At 41.6% G+C, this 22,567-nt stretch overlaps 1 protein-coding gene across 8 annotated transcripts in view; it reads right to left on the reverse strand.

The window, feature by feature from the left end:
• Positions 1-389: 389 nt before the first annotated feature.
• The window catches only part of EPB41L4B (erythrocyte membrane protein band 4.1 like 4B), a 186,624-nt gene continuing 164,446 nt past the window's right edge, over positions 390-22,567 (reverse strand). For 5 of the 8 annotated variants that reach the window (XM_065052829.1, XM_065052836.1, XM_065052832.1 and 2 more), the window contains 3 exons: positions 10,934-11,002; positions 6,823-6,986; positions 390-5,159 (listed from right to left, as the gene is read on the reverse strand). In XM_065052829.1, the coding sequence (XP_064908901.1) occupies positions 5,090-5,159; positions 6,823-6,986; positions 10,934-11,002 (303 nt within the window). In that variant the 3' untranslated portion in view covers positions 390-5,089. Of the gene's footprint in view, positions 5,160-6,822; positions 6,987-10,933; positions 11,003-16,273; positions 19,472-22,567 lie in introns of those variants that run through there. The other 3 variants (XM_065052831.1, XM_065052830.1, XM_065052835.1) reach the window with 2 other exon arrangements.

Here is a 22,567-nt window from a genome sequence, read left to right on the forward strand (position 1 = left end):
TGTGAAAAGGAACATTTCTGCTCACCCCTCCACTCCAGTAGTGATTTTGCCACCTCTTGAGCCTCAGCTGAAAGACCAGCAACATGCCATGTTTTGTGTTTCTCTACCTTAAATCCTGCCAGTATTTTTCCAGCTGTGGTATTCAGCAAAGCATGTCCCAGCTAGTGACCCAGCAGATGACTGGCAACCTGTAACAGTGGTCTGTAACTTTAAGCTGGAGAAAACCCTCTGGCCTTTTTGAAGAAATTATGTTTTTTCTTTAGGATTTTTTTCTTTTTTTTTTATGAGTTGGATCCACTTTATTAGCGACCAAATGTGTCCTTTAATTGGCATACTGGCCCATGCATCCTAGATGACTGATATGACTACAAATTGCTCAGACTCTGTGATTTATTTTTCATCTCATTTATTGCAGGCATGAATACAGGAACAGGTAAACAGCTGAGCCGTAAAAGTTTCTCTCTCGGCATGTTTTCAACAAAATGCCGTCATACACTGTCTGATGATACACGCTGCTACTCAGATGAAACAAAATGGTGTGAGCAATCTTCCTTTAAAGCTGCTACCCACCGATCAAAGCTGCAGCTGCCAAAGAAGCCTTCTCCTCCACTTGCTCTCTCCCTTCCCTCCTTCTCCATGTCATCTACAGGTTCTTTTACGGCACTTAACTTTACAAAACACAGTTGTGAGACTGACCTTACATGCAATTACAGATCAGCCTCAGTATATTTATTGCAAACTCCTTGAACATCAGAACATCAAAAAAAAAAAAAAAAAAGAAAAAGAAAGAAAAGAAAGTAACAAAGAAACAATATCCCATTGCATAATTACGAGTAGGTTTTTGTAGCCAATGAACCAAAAATGTATTGGGGGGGGGAAATATTTGTAAACAGTTCAAACAAAACATGATGCTGCCTCCAATGAAACATTTCACTGCATTGCCAGCTGTTTCAAATGGGCACGTAGGCATCCTGTTGCAACAGAGTTGTGAAGCCATGATCTGAAACTTTGGAGGAGTTAATTTTCAAACATTGCACTTTCAGGGTCTAAGTATGTTTGAAACATGAAAAAAACTGCACACACTGTGGGATCTGATAGAGATGTGGGATCTCAAACAACATTTCTAAAGAAAAAACAGTCCTTTTAAAACAGTGAAAACAGCTGAATCACACAAAAACAAAGCAGAATTGTTTGGCTTCCATAAGAGACTGCAATAAGAGAAAATATTTAACTCCTTGCATAGCTATTTAAATGGCCAATAAGTTTTGCTGGAATCACCCAAACATAACAACATTGCATTCTGCCACTTGAGACTTCACACTGGAAAGCTGGGATCTCCTGACCAGGTCAGAGCATCGCTTGGGGCACTGCTAAAAGCTGAGGTTTCACCAACCAGCTACTCCCAGACTGGGCACGACTCCAATGATGCTTCTGTGCTTATTCCACCATAAGTTACTCCAGCTCTCTGTACTCCCCATAAGGGATAAAAGCTTTACCTACAACAGGGTGTTTCTGGTAGTGTATTTACACCTAACGTGCAAGGCTTTTGCTGGCAGAGCTGCGTCAATCACAAATCGTACCTCAAAGCACCCCCGGATGGTGTAGCCATGTTGGCAAGGGTTTGCAAGGTAGACCTGACCAGAGCGATGGACAGCAGGATTCATCTCACTTAAATTTAAGCAATATAAAGGTAGACATTTAAGTCAGAGGCACCTCCAGAAGGCAGTTCCTTTGATCTCTCATCAAGTGAGAGTTGAGCATATTAACATTAGTTGAGATGAACCCTCTCCCAGGAGAGCCGAAGAGATTAACTCCTTTCAGCCATCCTTTTCTGTCACCAGCTCTGGAGACCATGCTTCAGAAGGCTGCTGTTCAGATGTGTTATCTTTACACGTGTCAATGTACATGATAATGATAGCCTGTGCTGGGCTTCATGCTGCCACAACTACATATGCAAGCTCATTAAAGCTAGCTCAGATACTTCCGCGCTATTATACAGACATACCCTCAGGCAGAGTATCCTGTAACACCTGTAAAGTTGAATTCTAGAGGCAATCTAGACTGTCGGCCCCTCAGCATATGTTCCTGTTGACATTGTCTTGGTTACGGTAGTTTTGGGTGACAGGTGTCCTAACACTGTAATTCCCAACCAGAGGTGAGGCAGGAGTGTTTATTCAGAGGATGTGAAAACTGAGACACTTAAGTGTGGCTGAAGAAGGTACATAGTAAGAAAGAACAAGGTGATGACATTCCACAGTTGAAAGTTTAGCTTGATATCAGTAAAACAGTTTCAATAAAGCTCCATTAGACTGCAGAATAGGGAACGGTGGTAGCCAGTGGAGAAGACACTAAAACAAGACAAGGCAACATACTTGGAGTTGTTCTGTGAAAAACGTCCCACAGGAACTAAGCAGCCACGTAAGCCTTTCCCTCTTCTCCTGGTGGGATCCAAGGAAGGAGGTGTCCCTGCTCTTTCTCAGCTACGCCAGAGCACCCCTCAGCTGTAGAGACCTTACCACTGTGAAGTAACCTTTGTTCACATTTGTCGTTTTCCAGTTCGGAATATTTCAGCTGAAGAATTTTTATACAACAGGAGCAAAACTTTGCATTTAAAATAATGAACTAATAGCTTGTTTACGAGCCAGAACATCTGATGGGCTGGTCTGAGTCAGGCATTCAGTTTTGCTAAAGGCTTTTGCTTATGTGACCAGACTGCCCTAATGAGGGGTATTGGATCTGTTTGTCTCCAAACCTGAAAGCGTATTGCACGGTTCTCAAAGTCCACCCTGTGGCAATCAGTACGACTGAGGTGTATGTTCAGATCTGTTTTTTCTGGTTTTCCTTGGCAATGACTTGGTGAAGCTGCCGCCAGTCCGCACACAACTGAGGGTTGCCTAACAGCAGGCAGACCAGATTCAACTAGTCAGTGCTGCACTCTTCCCAGCCCAACTTAGCTTTCATCTACCAAAATAGCATCTCTAATTACAATTTTCTTTTATTTGGTCTTCACAACGCTCACTTTTATTTGAGTGCAGATGAAATGTGCTGCCACTGGTCCCTTCCCCAGAACCTTCTGGGAAGTGGTGAGGAAAGAGTAACAGGACACAAAAGATGCAGCCTTTTGTGTGTGTCTGTTGCACTTTCCCCTCCTTTCTGATTTCCTCACAGGGATTTAATGCTCCTAATCCATTTTTAATAACCTTGGATTGCTGGAGTGGCCCGTTAAATCATAAGGAACAGAAGTGTCCTGGCACTATAACTAGAAGGTGGACAGTGTACAAGTTGTATCTGATTACCCAGCAAAGTCACCCTGAAATCTGCAATCCAGGTGTGTTTCTGTGGCTCCTTGTGCCCATTGCTCATGTTGAGCTACTTCATTACGTTTTGTATTGTGAGTTTCTAACAAATGTGTTATTTATTTTGCCCCATTTTATGGCAACCAGAAAGGTTTGGGTTTGTTGGATTCAGCTGGGGACCCTAATGCTAATTTGTTCCGGTAAATATAAAACAGAGAAGTCATTTTGTATTTCCATATTACAATCCACAGTCCTACAACGCTCTCAAAACTTCCCATTTCAGGAAAAGAGCACAAGCTAACTCTGAAGGAAACCCAGCCTCACAGCAATCACTTCCTAGCCTCCACACAAGCTGCTTAAGCTGAGATAAAGCCATCGTAATCAGTATCAAATTAAGGGCAATATTTTATCTTAATACAAACAAGAGAACATAGTGTACAGAGTAACAGCAAAATATACATCTTCAGCCATACAAAATGCACAAAAGCTTTCCTGTTGGAAGAGTACCTTGTCAGTTGTTGGTCACTTTCTAGATGACCCTGCACTACTGAACAGGGGAAAAAGGAGAACTTCTTTCTTCTTTTTTTTTTTTTCCTAGGAAATAGTTGGTAGCGTTACCTGTATACCATAAACACCCTCCCTGGGGCTGCGGTTCTGCTAGCGCTGGACCACCCACCCCACCTGATGCCTGAGATAGTTCCACTGAACGTAGAAGCTGCTCTTGTGCTGGAGGTGAATGGGACGTATGGTCAGCTGGACCCTCCACAGGTTTGCCGGTACACACGTGCTGATTAGTAGAGTGAAAAAATCAGTATAGACACAGCTATGCCATAAACTATCCTCGTTATTATTCTTTAAAGTGATCAATCAATTCACATCAGTCAGGACGGTGGTTTATCTACCCAGGAAGGGAAAGATTCTCCCCACGTGAGCTACGTCCACATCGCAACCTTCAATGCTGGGGCAGAAGCTGTCCAAGAGTGGGCAAGCCCTACTGCCTAGGCAACCCGGAGAAAGTAAAACTTCTCACTGAGATAAAAAAGTCAGTATCAAGCTAGAAAGTCAGTAGCAAATTACTTTAAACAACTGATTTTTTTCATTAATGGAAATACAGTAAGATTTAGCTGAAGGTTTAGGTCAAGATGACAAACTATAGGGAGTGTTGGGTGCGTATACCTGTATGATGGGGTGTCTTTCCCCCTTGCAGCTATTTATATCTCTGAGTAAAGGTTAAGGTTAGGAATTTAATAAGACAGCCGTTTATTTTTCTGTGGAGACTAACAGTCCTGGGGTTAGAATGTAATAATCATTCTTCTGCTTTAAAAATTGTTCTTTAACAAATAGCAGTAGCTCATTGCAATTTTCAGTTGTACAAAATGACATATTTTCTATGTTACTATCAAAATATTCTGCATAACATTAATTTCTGTGCACTTATTAACATATGTACAGAACAGTGTTTCCCAATAGAAATCAGTATGCTCCTTGCTGATCCTTTTTGCCCTAGATTTACCAAATCCAAACCTGAAATTAATTGTGTTAATAGTATAAAATCTCAGGAGAGATAAAGGATTGAAGGTTTATTTCCCAGCAGCAAATGAATAAAGGAACTCCTTCAAGTTAAAGTCTAGCCGAGACTTAATTTTAACCAACCATGGTGAATCCAGGCGAGCCAGGAATATCACACATTTTCCTGATGCATTATGTTGAGTACACAGAAGCAGAGGAATGTAAACAGACAGAAGGCACATGAGAGGCCCCAATCCATTCTCCATCTGACGGAAGTGCGGATTTCATAATTCTGTCATCAAGAGTCTTTTCATCATTTTCTCTCTCTCAAGTTCACGCCTCAGAGTCTCAGCACTGTGTAATTAATGCACAAACAGCCAATTATGGGAACAACAATACGTCTCAGATTTCAATTTAAAATAATTAACATTTCCAAAATACCAAAGGAGAGGGAAAAAGGTCAGACTCAATTCAGTGAAAAGGCTGATAACTGATGGCTGATTCAAAAACAAGTACCGCTTGATATTTCTGAAGAGCAAACAGAAGCAAGAAAAAATACATAAAAAGACCCACATGGCAAAACAGTTTATGACTTAATCTCACCCCCATTAAAGGCTACTGATTCCAAAGGAATCATAGAATTAGATGGAAAGCTGGACTAGGACTCTAAAAATTAAACAGTTACAGTAGATGCCATTACAAAAGACTGGTATTAAAGCCTTTTGCTCCTCAGCATGGTTTGATATTGGGGGCCATCTATATGCTCTGAATTTACTGCAGTGCTACTTCATGAGCACACATTAGGGTGTGGGAAGCAGAGCCTGAAGTCCTTGCTCTCACACACTAAACTACTCCAGAATCCACAGGCTCTGCAGCTCTGGGAATGCCTTGGCTTAGCGATCTCATTTCTTAATGAATAGTGTAGGGGGGGTAAAAAAATCAGAACTATTTACTGTGTTGTTCTGAGAGTTAGGTATCTGATGCTTGTAAAGCAGTTTGAAGATTTAAACTGCAGCGCAGAAACTTTGCAGCCGAATCATGGACAAGGAGTGGTGGAATCACCCCCTTGTGCTCGAGACATCCTATAGAAGCTGAGTTCAGCACTACAGCTTCAGAATTATATTTTCACTGGAATGATAAATTTTTAGATGAGTTAGCAACGTTGAACAAGTGTGCAGGTGCAATTAAACCAACATCTGCAAAAAATAATTAACAAATGAAATTGGGAATTCACTGTGAGTCCCAAAGTAAAAAAGCCTGATTTATTATGATGCCAAATAAATACTTTTCTCTTCAGCATAAGCCTAGGACTTTTTATGCTCAAGAAGTATTGAGTATATTCACTCCTACATTTGTATTCAGTAAATTATCAGCTTGGGAAATTCAGCTTTGATTAAATTTTAGAAAAAGAAGTCAGCATGTAAAACTAGTAGGATGGAAGAATAGAAAATTGAAAGCAGTCTGCCTGTGGAAAGATGGGGGGGATTTGTTGTTTCTTTGAGAAACTACAAGAAAGACCACTGTAGCTTGACATTACTCAAAAAAAAAAACCAAAAAGAGGAAAAAGAAAGAAAAATACTGCCTGTTTTTCATTTAGAAGAGCAGACATTTCTCAACCTCAACTTTCCCCCATGGACATTTAATTTCAAAAAACAAATTGCAACAGCAATTATTAAAAGAAAACCTTTGTGGTTCAGACAAAACGAGTTGCCTGAGGAAAATCTTCACAACCCTTTCTCTCCAGGCCCTTGGCCATAGAAATTGTAGGCTGGTGGCTGCAGCAGTTAATTAAGCTAGTTTATTTTGTTTTGTTTCATTTTTTTTTTTCTCAAAGCAGATATGAGTTATAGATATTTCTTTACATAACCCCTCTATTCAGATGTAGGTGTCAAGCAGCAACAGGAAATCTTTTGGTATCAGGGGAAACAGTACTTTATGGTAATTATGACAGAAAAAGAAATCAAGCTGATTAATGCAGAGAGCATCATAGTATTTCTGTGAAAGAACTGCACAGTACCTGTCTGCCAGCGAAATTGGTTTATGCGATGTGTATATTGTCTGAACCGTTGGAGTTGGTATAGTCTCTGCCAAAGATCTCAGAACAGGCGATGGAGTTAGTGGCGTTATCTTAGGAGACGACTGCACCCCACAGCACTGTAATTTGCTGTCTGTAAATTCTGCCTACAAAAAAATGTATACAGACACAGAAAGGAAAAAAAACAAGTGTAGATTAGCTTCTACCGCTCTTGCGAACTTTCACCACTCAATTCATTGCCAAACAACAACTAATAATGAGCACAAATGGGAGGCTGTAGCTATAGCTGCTCAGTGCAACCTCTGTAGATGCTGACCAGCCACTTCTTCTGATGGCTTTTTCAGGGCTATGCCTGAGGAACAAGCCTGATGGCCACATGCACTACGTGACATGAAACTCCATGTACAGGACTGGCAGTGGCTGGACAAAAGAAACAATCAGGTTGGAGAATAACACTTATTATTGCATTTTCTCTTAAGAAAACGCAGAACGCTGACCACGTGGCATTTCTGGAGTATTCTTCAGGACTCCTATACAGTTTGCTGGTGGGTCCTCTGACTACTCTGTGTTTTGTCACAGCCAGCATCTGGGCTTCTAGCAGTTCGGGTTTCAAAGACTCCATCCCTTTCCCATATTTGTGAACTGGAACGTGCCCCAAGAGAAATATTCCACACTATCCAGTGACAGGCAATGTTGGAAGCACCGATTTAAAACAAAACAGCAAGCAACCATCTCCTGTCTTTCAGGTGAGGTACATTAGCGCTGCAGTCTTACAGCAAAGACTGTGCTGGCCTATACAACTAGAGGGAGAGGATCCCTAAAAATAAAACAACCCTGTCTTGCTCTTTGGCATAGACTATTTCTCATGCCAAATCACAGTGACTAGTGCCTGTGGTGCAGGTATGACCCTGCCCTGGGAAGAGCATAGAGCAACTGCAGTTTGTCAGTGCATCAGGACCATTAGGATGCACTTCTGCTGGTATCAGCTGCATTACTTTCTTGACATTCTCTTCTGAATTTTGTTCAGACTTTGGAGCAGGGAATAAGAAAAGTCACTATCATAAGGGAGCATATAATATTTATTGGAATAGCAACTTTTTTTCCTTGTCTAAATTATTTTTCAAATTCTGCAAACCACATAGGATTAATGTTAAGCACAAACTAATCAGTTTAATCAGTGGGACAACTATTTGAGCCCAAGAAAGAATGGCTGTATTAAGTTTGCTTGCTTATTGTAAGTTTTTAATATCTCCGTTCCTGTTTCAGCTAAAAGCATCTCATATTCTCCAAAACAACAGAGGGAATTCCATTCATTCCACAAAATCAGTAAAATGGAAAATGTAAAACCAGCTAAAGAAACTTTCCCTCCAACCTCGGCCAATGATGTGTGTAAATACAGACTAATACAACCTCCTCAAACTTTCCTGTCATTCAGCTTTTAAAACTCAACCTTAGCCTACAGGGATATAGAACTTGGTGTTGTCCCTCATGCAGGCTCCCCATCCTCTGAGGACTGCCAGACCTTACTTCATGGCATGAGAAGGAGGCACCTCTCTGTGAAGATGATGTAAATTCTCCCAGCCTTACTGAAATCAGCAGAGCAATGGCAAATTACACTTGCTGAAGATTTGTCCTGAGTCCTAAAGTGTGCTTGCTCTGGATGATGTTTTTGTGGTATATACCCAAAGATCTTCTTTTCTATATCTGCTTGAACAGTATGTTTGAGCCAAATATTTAACTGGTCTAAACAGATGTAGTTTAATTAACTTAAGTCTATGTGATTCATACCAGCCTGAGAATATGGTCATGAAGCTTGTCATTTATCTATGAAAATCTCTAAAATTCAGAGGGGTTCCTGGCATTAACTTTGATTTTAAACATTCCAGGCAAGAATGTTTTGAAATTTTTCCTCTGACGATATCAACATAATTGCATATACACCACCAAACTGGGAGCCTTACACAAAAGGTAAATTCTTCCAAAAGTCAGCATTCATAACTTTTTTTCCCTCAATAACATTTAAAGGAAAAAAAAAAAAAAAAAGTGAAGGGGAAGCAAGGAAAAGGAAAAAAAATAAAAAAGTAACAACTGTTCCCATCTGGGACTGTGTGTGACCTGAAAACATTCCATGTTAGATCTGACTGCAAGTCCTAGGACTGATCTGGACCTTTCCCTTACAGCTCCAGCCTGTGGTGCAGCTCCTCTCCAGCCCTCACAGGGCCCGTGCACCAGGATGCACTGAAACACTGCTGGGGAGAAGCTCGTCTCTTTGGGCTGGCACGGTGGACCATGACACACAAGACCAAAGTGCAATTAACCTTTCTAATTGTTTTCCCATCCTTATGCAGTTCTCTAGGTAGCTGATGGTTTGCAACAGATGATCCTACATGATTCACTTAAAGGAATGTATGATGGATCACACACTATTAAATTTTTATTGTAATGGTGTTTTAAATATTTGTGACCTGGATTCTGCCCTCCACCCTGCCCAGGGAAATGGGACTCTATAGGAAGGGGAAGAAATTTCAGAAAGATCAGTTTGATCTTTACTTTGCTTCTTCTCTCCTGACAGAGCATAATAACAATCTCAACATTTGAATTTGTCATGAAACAAACTTTTTCTGCAAGATGTAAATTTCTGTGGGAAAGTATACCAGGGTAGCTTCTCTTTATATCTTAAAGTTCTATCACTCCAATGATCAAAAAATATTTTCTATAGCCTTCCTAAATTTTGCTTTCATCACAACTGTCATAGGCAGAAAAATAATTTCCTGACAACTGTTACTAATTAGTGGGAAAGATATTCTGGGCATATCTTTTTTGCTCATATAAAGTAGTACTATGAAAGATGGATACATCGTAAGTTTAACTTTTACACATTTGTACTATCCAGACTTGGCTGACCTAGTGAAAAGGTGTTGTGACATATTCCTGTGTATTTTCAGTTACCTTTAATTAGAGTTCAACAGTGGAACTGACACAGCATGGGGAACCTAACTAGCTCTAGCTTAAAAATACCTATTTGGAGAAAAACAACATGTAGATGAAATCTCATGATCAGGTTTATTGTGAAAGTATCTTTCTTTAAATCATGAAATGCATCTTTCTTTAAATCATAAAATGCAAACAGTTACTGCCCATGGCCCAACAGTGACTGAAGTTACTTATCTCTGATTATATGCCAGTTATAAATTGCTGCTACCAGTAAAAATCAAGGTTAAATTCTGAAATGCTTCATAGTTACTGTAGTTTATAATTATAATCAGAGAGTGTTTCTTATAGATCAGAATCACTTTTCACACTGGAACGGACAGAAAGGGTTATAATCAGTCCCACATATTCAGTTATACCAAATCCTCCAAAAATCTTTTAAAATGCTCTGAATTGCGTGAGTATATATTTTTGTCATGCTTATTATATAATGCCTCTATCCTTAGTGTACAACTTCAATTAGACTTATTTTCTAAATTGTCAAATAATTGTTTCCGGTTTGTATGCAGTTTACCTTACCAAAAACCCTAAATTCCAACTTCTGTGAAAGTTTAACAAGAATTAATTTCAATACTTGATTCAAGTTACTAAGTAAACATGGGAGTTCATACAAGGATACCATTGTAGTCATCAGCACACTAACTATAACTCTTCCTTAAAATTCAGACATAAATTCATTGAAAATCAGTCCCTTTCTTGTGATGGCACAGCAGGCACTTTCAGGCAGGATGCCATGCAATTTCTAGACAGAGGACTAAGTCTTCCCACTCCCTTATTGCTCCTTAGGAAGATGCTCTGGAGCTTTGCAAGTGTCCTCTACAGTCCTGAACTGAACAACATTTTGGGATTCACTGCATTAGCTGTGAGCTTCTACCTTTAGCTCTTAGTCCTCTGTCTAGTAAGCAGCAATGTCTGTATGCAGGCAAGTTAATTTTTTGAATAATGGGAATATTTGACCAATTTGCATTCTAATTTCTACGTTGAATCTATCTTTTTTTAATTTTTAATTTTAATGACTGCTTGGCGCATCAGTTTCTGACACTTAAGAAATCAGTTGAAATTGTGTTAAATACACAGTTTTTTAGTTGTACGTTCTACTTACAGAAAACTGTGGTACTGTTGTAAAAGGATCGAAAAAAGGATTAGATGTATCAGCAGGGAATGTCTTTATCTTTAAAAAAGATAAAGAAAAAGATGTTACTTTCAGAGCATAAAAATGCAAAAGAAAAAAAAAAAAGCAGCAAAGCATTGCAACTACAGTGACATATCCAACAAATTAGAGCAGTTCAGCAGTGCTTGGACCAGACCAAAGAAGACGCCTCCAAAAACGCATACAGAAACCTGATGATGGTCAAAGCATAAATATGAAAACTTGATAGATTAATTTTACCATGAATTGAATCTGTTGTGCAAATACAAAGCTGACCGCATACAATGTATCTTCCAATTCTGTCAACAGCCCTTGGATCATGACCTGCTTCCTTCAGTCAGTACTACATTTTATTAATAAAATACGTAACAGGAGTTACAGGAGTGTGGGAGAATTCTGCAGTGCAGGAACTTTGGCCAAAGAACTTTTGCTTTACGTATTTTGGACTTCTGAATTTTTAGTTACACAGTTGCCGCCAAAGACAAACAATCAAGAAAGAAAACCATATTGAAAAAAAAAAAAGCACCATGGACAACTGCTTGTTTCAGGTCCTGTGTCAAGAGGAGGGCTGTGGATAAAGGATGAGCTTAGGAAGGATTTTTGGAAGGTGCCTGGGGATGGAGAGGTGAGAGACCAACACGTCCACATGCCAAGAAGCCTGAGAGCTCCCAGGGCTCAGTCCACGAGCGTATGGTCCCTGGTGTGACCAGGCCCTGCTGGAAGTCATTTCTGCCCTTAAAATAATTTCAAATGTTAAATGAAATTAAAGAAATATTAAAAGCAGCAACAACCCCTGACCCACTTCATTGTGAATACTGTTTCCCATGATTTCCCTCTCTAGAATGCAGACTTTTTAATTCATTCAAAGACAGAAACAAATATCAAATAAAGGTAGCAACTTTGAACTGCACGTCATGCTTTCCATTTGGAAAAAGGCATTTTTTTCACTGTAAAGGTGTGTTTTTCACTCTGTTACAGAAACTGCTGTGCATTTGTTTGTTATGCACGTCTTCAAGCATAATTCACTAACTACAGCTATATAACTGTTGTATAATAAAGGGAAAGCTACCCCAAGGGACCTGAGCACTTGTAGGCCAAAGCAAAAGCTGAAATTATGACGTCAAATATAACTAAGTGAATGCGTACTGTTTATTTTGTAAATAAAATAACAGAAACATATTGGCTTATAAGGATGCCAAGGGAAATCACCAGCCATCTCTGGGCCTACTTCTGCAAACATGTGGAATTAATCTTGGCATTAATTGTTAGGCTTCTTACACATGAGGAGTATGGATGGCAAAGACACAGTTAAGTATGTAAATACCTTTTTAACAGAACAGAGGTGTTTATAAGTCAATTAAACAGATGCAAATGAACAAACAACTGTGCAAGGGACAAATTCTTTTAAATCATCATTTTCTATGCTAACAGATTAAGGAAAATTTCGCACTCCTTTTATAGTCCTATATTCATGTCTCTTAGCAAAGTGCACGTATGCTACGTTGCTGATTGAATCTATTAGTTGGATCGAAGCAATAGGTCCTTGCAAGTTTGTGATGTTATGTCATACCCAGAGCCAAGTCTGCCAATGCAAAACATGGGCAGCTGTAGCATCTCTCACTCTTCTGAGGGACAGCAAACACCCATGAGTCCAAGATGTCATTTTCAGGCTAAGAAGGGTGTACATTATGTTCCAGTCTAAAATACAAGTGCATTCCGTTACAAACACAATCTCTGAGCCAGTGGCAAACTGCCATAAGAACCTGGTTGTTCATATTCAGTATGAGTTTGATATGCTACAGCCAAAAATGCTCTAATTTTGCAGTTTGATCTCATTAAGGAAATGAAGCACAGTTACTGAATACAGAAAAGAAAAATTGTGCAGAACAATATTCAAGAGGCCACTGGGATTTGGGACCAGAGGTGCATAAAAGGAGTCAGCCCTGACTGCATATTGTGGCACACAGCCATGCAAAACATGCTCTTGCAAAATCAGTACTGCAATCTGTGGATGTGCCCAAGGCCAGTCTATATATCAAACATGGCAAAAAAAATGGTTAATCTGCCTTAGCGATCAGTGTGAGTTCCTCTCTTGAGGAGCTGTGCTTATTTAATCTCAGGAATAAAATAATCTCAACAAATGAAAGGTTCTCTAGGTTCTAAACCCACCAATTTCTGGCACTTTAAAGAAACTGAAAACAGAAATTAAGGAGCAGAGGGGCAAAAAACATACCTGTGTTCAATTTAAGAGTGACAAACAGAAATCATCCTGCTCAATCCATAGGATTTGCTCTTTCTCTCATCCTTTTTCCTCTTGAGAAGAGCCCACTGTTATTCAAATGGCACAACAGAGTACATCGGTTTGGCTGGGGGCCTTGACACGAGTTAGCCGCTGCCAGCTCCCACAGGCAAAGCAGAGACAACATTGTTGTTGGCTCCTCAGCGCTAGTGAGAGGTTCTTATCTATTCATGGCTTGGCTCTTTTGAGTAAGAAGCACGTACAACATCCTCATCCACACAACGGCAGAAAAATTCTATATTATTTGAGAACACTTTTCAGACTGAGGATATGCAGGTTGGGATGATAGTAGTGAGGAAAGTATCAGTTAAGCAACTGGTTTACGTGAAACTGCATTTGGAAATTTGAAAGGTGTTTTCACCCAGGAATATACTAGGGTCTGGATGTCCACCATGGCCAGCAGCGTGCTGCTGAGAGCAGCAGTAGCCAGCACCTGGGAGGAGGAAGAAAACTCTGTGATTCTTACCCCACCCCACTACACAAGCAAAGCAGCATCATGCATGAGTCTCTTCCTGAACCTTGTCTTCTGGTTGAGTTTATTGCATGGAGTCAAAACTCTCAGAGTAGCTCAGAAAACAAAACAACTTCCTGACCAAAACAGGAGGTGAAGACCTAAATACTATGTGCTCCCCACACAATACATAGCCTTTATCCCTGCCCTAGGAGGAAGACATATCATACCTTTAAACACCTCCTGACTCACATGGCAGAAGCAGTCCCTAAACTTTTCCTGGGTGCACCTTCTCCCTGCTGTGGTGGCATCTGTTGAAAGATGTCACCTGGGGACTGAGAAAGGAAAAAGAGCAGAGCCATCTCCACCATCTACTGCAAACCTGCAATTCCTCCAGCCTCAGGAGACCTTCAGGAGCTCCCAGGCTTCACCTGGGCTTGCAAACACGAGAGGAAAATGGAGAGGGAAGAGGAGGAGGGCAGCTCTGTGTGCAGGACAGTCTTGTGAGGCTGAATTGTAGCTGCTCAGGCTAGCAAAACGCAGTAGTTGCTAGTGTGTGGATTGCCTACAGACAAGGTGCTGAGGTGTTCTGTCTAGTTTGGTACAAGACAAGACAAGAGAAGTAACAGCTTTAACATTTATGACTGAGAACAAAAATCCCTGTGGTGGCAAGTGGAGCAGCAATCCTGTCCATGGTGCAGAGCTGCTCAGATGAGCACCTTCTGGCACAGTCAGGCTCTTCCACGGGAGCAAAAGGGATTAACTGGTGTCACAGGGGCTACAGAAATATCATGAGCAACAACAGAGCAGAGCAGTGCTCTAGATAACAGTGCAGAGAGACTTTTAAATATAAAACTTGATTTCAAGCACACCTGCTCTCTCTGCAGGGGAGAAAACAGTCTTGCAGCCAAAGTCACAACCATAAAACAACCTTTAAAGCAGGTCCCATAAATAACTGTCATGTTACAGGGGCATGGCGTGAAAGGGGAGTGAAGGTGTTCTGTGTTCTAGTGGCATCTCCCATGCTGAGGGTTTGTTTCACAACCTCAAATGCCTCTTTCCTGAAAAGTCAAGTTGCATTACTATAGCAGAACTACTTTGGACAAGTATCTCTTTGCCTAGAATAATCAACCTGGCAAGTTGAGAATTTTCTAAGCTTAAAAGAACAGTTGACTTGAAGGAAGGAGGGAAGGAGGGAAGGAGGGAAGGAGGGAAGGAAGGAAGGAAGGAAGGAAGGGAGGGAGGAAGGGAGGGAGGGAGGAAGGGAGGGAGGGAGGGAGGGAGGGAGGGAGGGAGGGAGGGAGGGAGGGAGGGAGGGAGGGAGGGAGGGAGGGAGGGAGGGAGGGAGGGAGGGAGGGAGGGAGGGAGGGAAGGAAGGAAGGAAGGAAGGAAGGAAGGAAGGAAGGAAGGAAGGAAGGAAGGAAGGAAGGAAGGAAGGAAGGAAGGAAGGAAGGAAGGAAGGAAGGAAGGAAGGAAGGAAGGAAGGAAGGAAGGAAGGAAGGAAGGAAGGAAGGAAGGAAGGAAGGAAGGAAGGAAGGAAGGAAGGAAGGAAGGAAGGAAGGAAGGAAGGAAGGAAGGAAGGAAGGAAGGAAGGAAGGAAGGAAGGAAGGAAGGAAGGAAGGAAGGAAGGAAGGAAGGAAGGAAGGAAGGAAGGAAGGAAGGAAGGAAGGAAGGAAGGAAGGAAGGAAGGAAGGAAGGAAGGAAGGAAGGAAGGAAGGAAGGAAGGAAGGAAGGAAGGAAGGAAGGAAGGAAGGAAGGAAGGAAGGAAGGAAGGAAGGAAGGAAGGAAGGAAGGAAGGAAGGAAGGAAGGAAGGAAGGAAGGAAGGAAGGAAGGAAGGAAGGAAGGAAGGAAGGAAGGAAGGAAGGAAGGAAGGAAGGAAGGAAGGAAGGAAGGAAGGAAGGAAGGAAGGAAGGAAGGAAGGAAGGAAGGAAGGAAGGAAGGAAGGAAGGAAGGAAGGAAGGAAGGAAGGAAGGAAGGAAGGAAGGAAGGAAGGAAGGAAGGAAGGAAGGAAGGAAGGAAGGAAGGAAGGAAGGAAGGAAGGAAGGAAGGAAGGAAGGAAGGAAGGAAGGAAGGAAGGAAGGAAGGAAGGAAGGAAGGAAGGAAGGAAGGAAGGAAGGAAGGAAGGAAGGAAGGAAGGAAGGAAGGAAGGAAGGAAGGAAGGAAGGAAGGAAGGAAGGAAGGAAGGAAGGAAGGAAGGAAGGAAGGAAGGAAGGAAGGAAGGAAGGAAGGAAGGAAGGAAGGAAGGAAGGAAGGAAGGAAGGAAGGAAGGAATACTACAAAAAGGATCAACACAGTCTCAGGAAAAGTCCAGTGGCTGAGTAATCTATAAGGAGAAAAATCGGAAAACCACTCCATTTAACAGTCACATAGATTTTGTGGAAAATGAGTGAAATTTTATTCCTCCTTGGGTGATTTTCTGCTGGTGCTCAAAGATTCTTGTTGCATTATTAGCTGTCCATTGGAGGTGTCCATTGGAGGCATATTTTGGAGGTGTCTTTGCCACCACCAGAAAGAATTAACAGCACTAATTTTCTTTGATATACTGGAAGGAAAGGATACTGCAAGAAAGAATGAAGGAAGGTGAAGGAAGAAAAGAAACAACAGGACAAGAACCTTTACCTTTTCTTTGTATGTGTGCAAAGAGTTCGTCTGGGCAGAATTTAAAATCTCAGTAAAAACAACTGTACTTTCCTGAAGCACTTTTTGAGATGGGTTAGGAGAGAAAAAAACAAAGAAAACCAAAACAAAACCCCAAAACCTGTAATGCTCTCATAAAAGCAAACAGCAGTGAATGGAGACAAAGAAAGAATATTCCCACCTGAAATGAAAACAGCAGGAGACTTATGGAAAATTACTCAGCAGTTGGAACATGTTAATTGATATAAAAACAGTTATTTTGGGTATTTCCTTCAGAGGGGACTATTATAAATGTCCTTGCTGTGACAAAAGAAATTACTTTTGGGAGAAGTGGGCTTAATTTGAATATATTCTCTTACATTTAGGGCAGTCAGTATACTCACTGCCCTGCCACAACTTCTACAATGGTCCAGTAACATTTTCTGCTGTTGACACTTTGCTTCACTCCCATCCCCTGCACCTTGACTGAAGGACGTGATCTCAGTGGGTTTGCACTGTCACTTTGTCTACTGGTCAGGTGGAAGACAAACTTTAGACCAAACATTTCACTAGATTCCTGTCCATGGCAGCAGAAGCAGAGCTGCTAACACCTGAAGCAGTGTCATAAACACGGCTCTCAGTATACACATATAGCCAGAGGAATATTCTGTGGTGCTTTATTTGAAAATACATGCTATACGTTGAATATCATCACATTCAAACAGCACAGAGATTTGTTTCTACTCGTCAAATTATAAAAGATCATCAGACAAAACTACTGAAGTACATTGTGATAGCATTTGCAAGTCCCGATGTGTGATCTGACTTAAAAAACACCAGTCATCCATTAGACCCAGTTTGCACAATCAGTGATATGATTTTAGACTCTGACATTGTTCGGTAAAGCTCCTTGTCTCCTGTCGTACCATTTCAGTGGCTGAAATTAATAATTATGTCAAAAAAGTAAAGAGTTTCTTGTATTGTTCACTGTGCAATACCCCCATGACCAAACAAATTCTTCTGAGTGGGAGTCTTTCCTGGCTCCAGTGATCACTCGGGTAACGTCAACTCCAGTTCAGTCCCTTTGTATGTGGCAACAAAACTGGCATGATAGTTAAGCAGGCATAATCACTTCCTGAATGCACAGGGCGAAAACCAGATAAAACCAGTGCAGTCCAATAAATTTATAGCAGGATGGAGACAAAAATCAGCAATACCATTGGGTAAGCAGCCCTGGAAAAGGTTGTGTAAACTAAAATCATTGATGAACCACACTCGGTGTGAATCCCACCTGTGTTGCTTCCCAGGCCACCTTCTTTTCATGGGATGCAGGATTCTTCCCACTTGTTGAAACTATATCCAGGTGTGAGTGTCAGCAGATGGATTTCATTCACACAAAATAAAGAGGGGCAGTTTTGCAGAAATGTACCATTGAAAACACCCTAAGGCACCAAATGTGAAGTTTCTGAGGAGGATGAATTTCTGTGCAAGTTGCCAAGACAGGGAAACACTATGTGTTCAGAACCTCCCTTGTTACTGTCGTTCCCTCTGGGGAGATAACACTGGGAAATCTCCTTCTTAGCTCCATTCAGTCTTCAGGTTTCCCTTGTTCATTTTGCAAATAACTGGTGGAGACTGGAGTTCGAGGAAATGCTTTAAATCACAATCATTAACACCTAAATAACAATATAAGTGAATCCAACTGTGTGACTCCAACTGCGTGTTTCCACAGGACTTCAGGACTGCAATACAGAGTCCCCCTCCTCACAGGTAGCACTTAAGCCCTTTTGGTAAACCAGGAAAACTCCACCTTGAAAGCCATGTCCATTCCACAGTGTCCTTGTTGTGCCAAGCTGTCTTGGCTCTCCTAAAAGGGTGAGCTTGCCATTCCTCTGCTCACTGCTGTGCACCAGACTTTCTCTGGACCTTGCTGCAGGCTGAGTCCACCTGTCCTAGAATGTGCCTGGCAGCATACACCATGTTCTTGATGTCTCACTGGGTCCTTGTACAATAGGACTAGTACCTTCCTCTCATCAGATACTTTTGCCCCCCTTAGAGTGACTGCAACTCTTGCTAACACAGATGCATTTCCAGGAGGTGGCTGTGTGGTTCCTTGGCTGTGCTCCAGCGACCTCTGTCTCCCACATGGGTGCTCAAGGGAGTTGATGGGAGTGATGTACACAGTTCAGTCTGGCTTTGCTGAAGCATTTCACAGATGCTTAACACACAATAGCTTGTAGCTGCAGTACAAACTATACACTATTTACAAGCAAGTCTACCTAAAACACAGTAGCTAAGATGCCTCAGATAAAATCCTGGATCCTCGTACTAACTTTTGTACTAATTTGCCACAGCAGCCCTGGAAATCATGTCGGTGCTAGTAATCCCTCATATGCTGCCTTTAAAGATGGAGCACTCTGTTGACCTTCTCTCTAAGGACTTTAAGTGTGCGTTGCTAGCAAAATTATTTCAGAGGTATTGGGAGGAGACAGGGGGACGATAGTAGTAATGTCATTAAATCAGCCCAGTATCTCTACAGCACATCAGATGGGAATACATGTCCTGGATCATTTTTTCAAGGTAGTTTTGCCTTGAGACTTTGAGAAGATATTCTTCAAAAATATACAGAATAAGAACAATTCAGATGTGACAAAAGCAAGACAGTGTTCATGATCTCACAGTCTTCAGGACTTCTGGTACTCTCTTGCTGATGCTGTGAAGGTGAGCAGGCTTAAGTAGCACATAACCTCAGCATGGCCTGTCAGCCCAGTCACCATTCCCTGAGGAAAACGTGGCAAGGCAAAAGTATGTCATAGTCTTGATGCGTTGGTTAAAATCCAAACTAAAGATTGCAGCATTTTCTTGGTTTTTGTTTAAAACACAGAAGTGAAGCAAACAAAAAGCAGTAGGTATACTTGCTGAATATGGGTTCTCTCCAACATTGCTGCAGAGTAAGTTAGTTGCATTGCTAGGATGGCTAATGAGAAGTTACCTTTTTTGCCCCTTGGTCTTTACCAAAGAAATCAGCAATGATCCAGTGCCAGGTGCCTAGATTGTGCGCACAGTCAACAAAATCAAGTGGCATCTTCTGCGGATGGAGGCTGTTCTCATAGAAGAAAGTCACTAAAGATGGATAACATGAAGAGGAAGAAATCAGTACTGTGATTCCTGCCAGTTGAGAGTGCCCCGGGTAAGCCATCTATTTCCTGATTTCACTGCCAGCAAGAAGAATGTACATGCATTTTGTACCAGATGGAAACCCACCACTAGTCACACCTGATTATTTCTAAGCAGAGACACTGACAGCTCATCATCCGATAACTATTGCTTCACCATGTCTTATTAACACAGAGACTTCAAACCCAGGGACATTTCAACAAACGCTGACTAATAACCACATAACATACACGCATTTTTTCAAAAGCATCAGGATCACATTCCTCTACTGAAAACTTGTGATAGATTGATGCAAACAGTGCACTGCCTGACCCTTGTCCAACACAAACAAGTAGTTTGCCTTTCTACTGTAATCAATCTCTACTCGTGAGAGAGCAAAAGCTGGCTGAAAGTCCTTAAGTGTCCAGAAACTCAACCAATCATGGTCTCCTTGAATGTCCGGCTAGTGAGAAATACTTTGCATTAATTTTCTGTCCTATTTTTCTGGGTCATTGAGCTCTGCCGAAATCCCCAGGAGTTTATACAGTTCATTATTCTAAAGGAAAAGAATAGCACAGGTAGATTAAAGTCAGTGGAGCTGCAGAAAAGTGTTAAAATGACAAACTGGTGCACTACTTCTATATATCTGTCCAGAAGGACACTTAGCATATTTTCAACTTCAGCATGTGACTAGTCCCAGTGAGTACTGCAGCCTTCATCTGTGCATCTGCCTACAAATTTTGGTGACCTCTCGTGGATTGGGATCTACTCAAATACACACAGGAGTGTTGACTGCTGTGCTGTGCTGCACTTTGCCAGTCTAGCTACTCTAAAAGTCTGCTCTGAATTAAGCTTCTACGTGACAACAATCCTTTCCCATCATAACATGCCACCCTTTCCAACATGCATCATGGAAACAGAGCACTGCTCCTTTAAATGTAGTGAACATGAAACTATGTGATCCTATCAGTAAGACCAACCCGAGTAGAAGCTAAGTCTATAAGGAACAATGTTTTCCTTGGTTTAAGATTTGTGCATGAACAAATCAAATCCCATATCCACTAAATATTTTGTGATGTTATGTATAAAAATCTATTTATTCATAACCTCATGCCGCCCTTGGCTATGGAATCATTCATCTTGCCAGCCACCAAGCTTTGAAAAGACACAAAGATTCTGTCTTGACTGTAAGTAAAATCTTCTTGTGTTCAAACACAACAGCTTACATTTAGAGATTCAAACACTTGTGTTGTAATACTTTGCCACTTCAGTGGCATGAAACACATCAGATGCCTCTGTGTCTGTTGAGTCCCTCATTAAAGCAGTCCAGCATCAAAATAAATTTATTGTTACTTTTCACAGCTTATTTCCATCTTTTCAAGAACAAATTTGGATGCTACTTTGAGAGCCAGTCTCCCAGTCTGAGGCACTGTACTCAGGCATGTTCCATAGCTAAAGAGATTAGTCCCAGCCAAGGGATAATCCCAATCAATTAGGGCTATTAGCACACAGCTCACTCTCACCTATCCTTAATCAGAGTGTAAACTTTTACTTTGGACTGAGATGAAAAGTACAAAACTCTTCTGTTTGCCCCAGGAGTGACAGTAGATTCAATGCCAGAAGGCTCCTCTATAATTTGAGCAGAGCTCTGCTCCCCCATTCTTTCTTTATTGGGCAAAGGATCCAGAAGATCCATTATCAAAGACATCTCTGTGAAAGCAACGGAGGAAGATTATAATGCTGCAGTGAACGAGAAAGGAAAAGGGAGGTGGTAGAGGAGCCAAAAAATGACAGTCCTCTCCCCATAGGTTTGCTTGTGGCACTTATTAGGGGGAAGAAATATATCGTGAATAAAAGGTCACAGGCGGATCCTGGTTCCCGGTCAGTGACTCCCTGCCCATCCCAGCAGGAATTCAGAGGGAAGCCAAACCGGGAGCTGGGGATTTCCAGCAAGACACGTTTCCAGCACTGCTGCCTCCAACACCCCTTCCCAGCACCATGTGGTGATGGAGGAGGCCAAAGCACAGTTGTCTGGCAACATCTGCTAATGATACGGTCTCTGGGAAGATTATAGTTAAGTCATTTGATTCAGAAAAACCCTGAAGTCTTCCTAAAACGTAAAAGAAGCAGAAACTGGTCCTTTCAACTTCATAACTGGGGAAAAACGAGGGAGCTTACAGCAATTACTTTTAACTTCTTCCCAAGAGCTCTGAGGTAGCTGAAGACTAAGACTCAGGATACTCTCTTTTCCTGTGGGGGGTCGTTATTTTTTTTTAATTATTATTGTTGTTTTGTTTTTGTAATCCTGTGCCTACTGCCTTTAGAGTGTGCTCTCTAATGAACTCTCTTAGGAACTAATTGTTCTTGGTACAGGAATATGCCCACTTCAACCATACTGCAGATGTGAAGAAAAGCCTTTACCCACACTGCCTAAGTGCCCCTGGTCTTGGTGAGTGGGAAAGGAGAAAGCACAGTTTCTTCAACCTTTTTTCCAAACTGCTAGCAGCAAGATAAGAGAGATCTGAAAGACAAAATCGTTTTAGAGGCACATGCAAGCATGGGTTCTGCTAACCACAGATACTTTGAAGAGAGCAAACTCTGACACCTGGGCAGCTCAGCCACTGATGCAAACACATAGGCTCTATCTGGATGTGAGTGCTTGAGCTTCATGATCATTGGTTTTGACCGTTTGCTCAACTCAGATGCAGCATGAGTGCCAAACTGTGCACAAATTTAGGTGGTCAGGAGCCCACTGTACTTGGCACAGGATTTCGCACCTTCAGCGCTGCCAACAGGGTTCTCAGCAGAGCATGTGCACATGGCTTGGTGAATGTGCCAGATGGCATGGGCAGCTCCTTCATCAAAATCCAACTTGGTAATATCTGATACATTGCTCAAAGAGGTCGGGTGATGTTCCACAGCACTGAAACACTTGCAAGGCTCTATCCTTTTTTTTTTTTGGTAGAGGAACAATAAATGATATTCACTTGCTAAACAAGTTTTGTAGAGGTTCATTTTCCTAACCTCACTGGCTGATCTTCCAAGAAGGAGGGCTTGGTCTTG

This window comes from Columba livia, chromosome 2 (assembly GCF_036013475.1).
Source record: "Columba livia isolate bColLiv1 breed racing homer chromosome 2, bColLiv1.pat.W.v2, whole genome shotgun sequence".
NCBI classification, from domain to species: Eukaryota; Metazoa; Chordata; class Aves; order Columbiformes; family Columbidae; genus Columba; species Columba livia.